The 6,282-nt window shown below is 33.6% G+C and overlaps 1 protein-coding gene across 4 annotated transcripts in view; it reads right to left on the reverse strand.

Annotated features, from left to right (window-relative positions):
* Positions 1–5,223: 5,223 nt before the first annotated feature.
* LOC108693710 (sex-lethal homolog) overlaps positions 5,224–6,282 on the reverse strand; it is a 13,311-nt gene continuing 12,252 nt past the window's right edge. For all 4 annotated transcript variants that reach the window (XM_018202783.1, XM_018202785.1, XM_018202786.1 and 1 more), the window contains exon 6: positions 5,224–5,767. In XM_018202783.1, the coding sequence (XP_018058272.1) occupies positions 5,709–5,767 (59 nt within the window). In that variant the 3' untranslated portion in view covers positions 5,224–5,708. The remainder of the gene's footprint in view (positions 5,768–6,282) is intronic.

Genomic DNA, 6,282 nt, shown 5'->3' on the forward strand with positions numbered 1-6,282 from the left:
GCTCGTCCGCTGCCGCCACCGCCGACTCCGAGTCCGCTCCCTCCTGGAAAATTGAGAATGCCTAAGATGAAAGGGCATAATTAAAATTGTTCTCGAAACGTGAGTCTCGATACCGACGTTCCTCCTCCGTATCTTTTTTTTTTTAACGCAATTGCCATTTTAAATGGAACAAAGATATTCCATTATTTTTAAATTAAATTTGCTTATAATTTAAATTAAATGTACTTTAATATATTTAGGATAAATAAATTTTTCCATAAAACGGTTTTTATATTTGACTTTCAATTTTTCGGGAGATGTTAGAGAGGCGAAGGAGAAGCGTATTAAAAAAAAAAAAAAAAAAAAAAAAAAAAAAAAAAAAAAAAAAAAAAAAAAAAGAAGGTAATGTGAATGACTTAGACTGGATATATGTCGGTTTCTAATATTTTAATCAAATTTAATGAGCGACCGCGGTGAAGAAACTTGCGATTGCGGCAACGAGAATAGGAAAGATGTAAGATATCGATTAGAAGGTCTCTGGAGGATCATAAACGATGTGTTTCTATTTTCACTTTTGAAACGTCAGTCCTCCAGAGTTACTTTTTGTCCTGATGATTTGCTTTTTCGCGAAGGAAGCTTCGTCGTACTTCAACTCCGATTGTCGAAGGCATAAAAAAAACTCCATCGAGATCGGAGATAAGCGAAAAAAGATATTCGCGCACAATGCTTGCGATCTCTGATTTTCAACACTTAATTTTAATTAGCGTAATCCCCGCGGGAAACGAATTTGTACAAAAGTATCACAGAGAGCCTTTATTTCTGTGTGTGTGTGCGTGTGTGATATAGTTTATTTTTTTCACTCTTTCGCAAAACTGGATTCGTCGAGAGAATGTTTGGATGCGCTTAAATTCGATTCAACGTCACGCGAGGGATCTATCGATTATACATCATCAGCACAAAAAGCGGCGGTTGATACAATAATTCACATTTAATGTTCAATACGTTTAAATACAAATATCCGTACAACGAGATACGAACATTGATCTGTAACTATACTGTGTCATAGTTGCGTGTTTCTATGTATTTATGTATGTATATACTTAATCGCTGTGTGTACATGTATCGCATTGTTGTAAACACTGATGTTATAACGAGATACTAGATTCGCTTAACGACGATAACTTTCGCTAATTCAGAGTTTCCGTAGACTGTATATGTATTTTTATGTCATAACGAACAAGAGAAAAATATGATGAATGTATCATCAAGAATGTCGCGAATGTTCTCAAACGAGGCCGAAGAAGCCGAATTTTTTTCCTCTCTAAAATTGAATTTTGAGTGTTCCTAAACTGTCGCATTTTTCTTCTGTCATCTTGTAATTTGCATTAAAAAATATGCAATTTACTAAAAACTAAGTATAATATTATATTCGGCACTAAAAAGTCAAAATTTATAAATTAGGATTACTTCGGATAAGTAACTTTATATTGAAATCCATGAGGAAATGTTTCTTTCATAAATTCATTATTTTTTAACCAAGACAAATGCGACAATTTTATAAACACCCCGCGTATTGTTTACTAAGCCATTATTTACTTAGCCATAATCAATATTGTGCAACTAAAGTACGACGCTATGAAGAAGCTGTTTTTTCGATGTATCAGTTTGCTGTTACTTTTCGGACATAATTATATCTATTGTGTATCGTAGACAGCTAATACTATATCGAAATTAATATATCGGCATTAAAAATTAGAAAGAGAGGAAGAGAAGCTTCGCTACTAATCCATTTGTTTCGTCAGTATATTTTTTCTTTTTGCAATTCTCGTTAGTATTTCCTTATCCTTATCACAGCCATCGTTAGCACTACTGGACTTCGGGATTAATCATTTCGCACATTCTTCGATCCGTTAGACCTTACAATTTACTACTTAACAGTTAAAAATTTAACCTAATTACAATTGCATCTTTCGATTAGACGCCAAGTCGAGCTCGCATTTCGGATATCCAGTCACAAAAAAAAAAATGAAAGGTAGAATTGATTTTAACATTAGAATAATAGAATTAAATTTTATTGATGCTTGCGCAAATTAGAAATTATTTAGTTGCTAACTTTTCACGTTTGATATTAAATAATTATCTATACGTCGACGTTTAATTTGTATATTTAATTTTTACATTCGTCGATAGATTTTTTTACTCGAATTAAATAATATCACAATACTTTCGCCAATTGGATTATCCCTAAACGATGGAAGTTTCTCTCATGGCGCATGGAAAGATGCCTTATATTAATCTATCTACCTTATTGAGATGAAGTTTTCAACGTTTAATCAATCTTCTTATCCTCTAGCAGCAATCGTGCTGTGCAACATATTGCGTATCGGTTCAACCAATCGATCGTCGAAGATCATTCAAATCATGTGGAGATTTTTAATAATAAATATTAACGATCAAATGTCTCAAATATTTAAATAGAGAGAAAGAAAAAAGGAAAGCACACACGTTTTACACGAAGCTTTGACAAAAGTCAAACTATGTAAAAAAAGGTATCAAAGAGAAAATAAAAAGTATCAAATAATGAAGTTGATGCACGCTTTTTCTTCTTTCTGCACGATACTCGGTGTATAAACTATCCGTGAACGCGGATTGGCGTTTAAAAATGTAGTCCATCGAAGCTCGCAGCTCCGACGATCGATCGGTCAGTAACCGAAGCGGGTCAAATGCCGGCGCATTCGCAATATTAAATTCCTAAAAGTTCCGACATCGCTCGCCCTTACGCGAAGCAGCGTCTAAGTATCTTACGTTGAGCAAGGTGGATCGTGTCCTCAATCGCGTTATGTGATTGGGATTTCAACCCCTAACTGATCATCGGCAACCTTCAGGCGTTTATACAATTTTTCTCTATTGACTTCCTAATTAGCATCTACTAAGTATAATTCAATCAATCAAGATTTGAGAGACATTTTTATGCGGTCTTCTCGAAATCCTTCGAGAAAAGATTATCCCGCGATTATTATGTAATTAATTTTATAATTATCGTATATCAAGTAAACGCCAGTTAGGGATGGAAATGATTTTTCGCAAACGCGATCTACGACAAGACAGAAGAAAATGAAGTGTGATTAGATACGTGGAACAAATAATTTATTTAATAACTCGCAACATAAAGCATTGAAAATTATATGAATCTGATTGTGAATGGCATCTTCGACGAAATCAGATCAACATCAGCTTTAGGCAGTTATTTTTGAACTATTTTTGCAACCATTGACAAGTAGCTTAGATTATTTAATATACGATATTGAAATAATAACACACTTTATAAGTATTACTATTAAAGACTGTATATCAATATTCTTATTATAGTAAAGACATCTTATTTTATATCATTTCACGGCGATAAATGGTTGCATTATTATTATTAAGGAATCTTGCGCAATTACAGAATGAGAGAAATTACCCGTACTATTGTTATGTCCCAAATGTAATCGCATTTCATGTCCTTCTGTTGCACGCAATTGATAAGATTGCGATAAATCCACGGAGGATGGACGATTGTCAGGGTCGAAGGACATACATGTTACTTCTAGCTCTCAGGATCCACCTCTCTCCGGCTCTCTCATCGCCGGGTCGATCGTTTAAAGCGTCGTTTAAGATTCAAGAGAGACGAAAGAGTCTAACAGCAAGAATCGTTAAAGAGACCGCGAGACGATGCAAGGTTCTAGCCTACAAAAATCGAGCGATAACTTGTCTATTTCTCAATATCGTATATTGTTAATTAGCTAATTATTGGTACCGCCAAATGTATTCGGTAGCATGACTCTTCGCAACGCATCACAGGCCGATACAATCAAATGGAAGGCCGTGTGCTTCGTACATTGATATTCGTTTGCTTCTGGTAACTGATATATTAAAGCACCGATAGTATGTGCGCGATAGTAAGTGCTATAAAAATTGATTTAACTACTTGAAATTCTTCAACATTGATTTTAATATCTTTTCACAATGTTTGTCTTGTCCGACTCTAACAAATATTTCGTCTTTCTAATCTTATATATAGATTAGAATTTCGTTTCGATTTCCAAATTAATTTTATCAAGATAAAAACATACAACAGAAAAGCTGAGAAAGAATTTTTTCGGAAACATACCAAATTAATTTTTTTTATTTTAACCTGTTCCTACATCTTTCCTCTGTGCTTAAAAATTATTTTCAAAATTTGAGATATGTGTTATAGCTAAATCAACTGTTACACTGTCTTAAATGTACGTTTCATTTCGCTTTTTTCCATTCGAAATTGCCACCGAAAACATAGTCGGACGCATCCTCAGCTTGAGAAAGCATATGTGTGTGATATTTTTTGACTAAATTTTAGAAAGATATTGATCCCTACTAGAAGAAACGATGTTTATTAATTATTCATTTGATCTGCAAATTTTACTAGATTGTAGTGGCTATAACTATAAGGTCTGCCGCACATTATTTTGTCGTTATGTTGAGAATTAATACTATCTAAATAGCAGACAATTGAGAAGTTTATTCTCGGATTTCGTTATTTTCTAAATAGTCAAGATCAATCTCGCCTGATTATTCTTGTACGTATTACATGTAACATCTTACGAAGGATGGAACGCTGTATCCAGTCTAATCCAAAAAGGATATTTAAAAAAATGCGCTGTCAAAATCTATTCAAATTACGTATTAATTAATCGACCTTCGCAGTGCACGATAACAATTCTACCGTGGTGTTTTGGAATAACAAAAGTCACATAGATTTAAAATTATGAAACAGATTTATATACGTTGCAATTGTTAGGGCCGGTTGTTTCATCTTTGGATAAACTATGTAGGAATTTACCTATTGGATAAACAAGAATAAAAGAGTAAGAGCATAAGAGAGTAAGAGAATAAGACAGTGAGCTGAAATTTACCAAAAAGTGGAACAATCCAGCCTTAAACTCGTTGAATAATTGTCATTTATTTTGAGCAAAAATCATATTGCGATATTTGGTGTATAATGACTCTCGATATAATTGCAGTTATATCAAGAAATTACGATTTTTTATTAAATAGAATCACATCTCTCTTCAAATTTCTTGCTTTACGAATACAAAGATTGTTGGCCTAGATTTAATTTGAAAATCATTTATGAAACTTTAATAAGGCTTCTCTAAAATAAATATAATATTTTCAATCCGCTAATATACAAAATCAATTGAGTCTTTCCGAGACTAAAAAATAGTCCTACAGTTTACTTCTCGTCTGTGTTTGTCTGTGTTTGTCTTGTAAATTTATACATCACACTTCTGGAATACACTCGATATTCTTCGATATTTTTGCTAACGTCAACTTAAACGCTAAAATCAACTTAAACTTTTGGAAATTACGTCCTAATTGCATAAAACGAGATATAACATAACGTAGAATTAACGCAATTTATAATAAACGATTCGGCGAGCGCAATTTACACAATTAACAAACAATTTGCTATCTAAGACCGTCGCTATCTGGACCGCCGAGCAGAGAACGTTCCTTGCACGATTACAAATCACATCGATGGAACACATTGCGAGTAGGTTTACGTCTACAATCCCAATTCTGTGAATTGAAGTCGCGAAGCCTTCGTTTGATTACAACTGCAAGGACGGTCGCGTGTGCGTGTACGTGACATTCGGAACGTTCAACGACAAGGCGGTAACAACAATAACAACAACACTTGTCGCCTTTCAGTATAGATAATGAGCATAACGCTGATATTTATTCCTCGTCGAGTACAGACGCTCTCCTTCATGAGTCAAGAGGCATGCATAGAAATGAAAACGTCATTGATTAGGTCTTTCATATAAATTCCATTTTTGCGCGTTACAACGGCTCGATAAGGACACAGCATCATGCACTTGGATTGTTTACTAAAGCATAAAATCGCAATCAATCACAGCCAAATCGCTAGATACAAATCGTATTTTCGCGAGCGAGCTTTCATATCCTCTTTTTTTTTTTAACGAATTATTAATATCTGAACGAACAACTAATTGGGAAATTAATCTTTAACTTAAAATATTCGTTTCTTTTAAGAAAGAAGTATTAAATAATTCCATTTTCCTTCAAACAGCTAAAACATAACAATCGAACGCTTGACAATATGTAATTTACAAATCGCCTAACTTGCTTTGGATTCGCTTAAAATTAAACAGGACTGGAATAGAATTACCAGTGGAAGACAGAACATACACATGTTTGTGAAAACAAAATATATATTTCGGAAATAATATAGGTATGTATATGTATATATATATATAT

The sequence above is a fragment of the Atta colombica genome, unplaced genomic scaffold (assembly GCF_001594045.1).
Source record: "Atta colombica isolate Treedump-2 unplaced genomic scaffold, Acol1.0 scaffold96, whole genome shotgun sequence".
Taxonomy (NCBI): domain Eukaryota; kingdom Metazoa; phylum Arthropoda; class Insecta; order Hymenoptera; family Formicidae; genus Atta; species Atta colombica.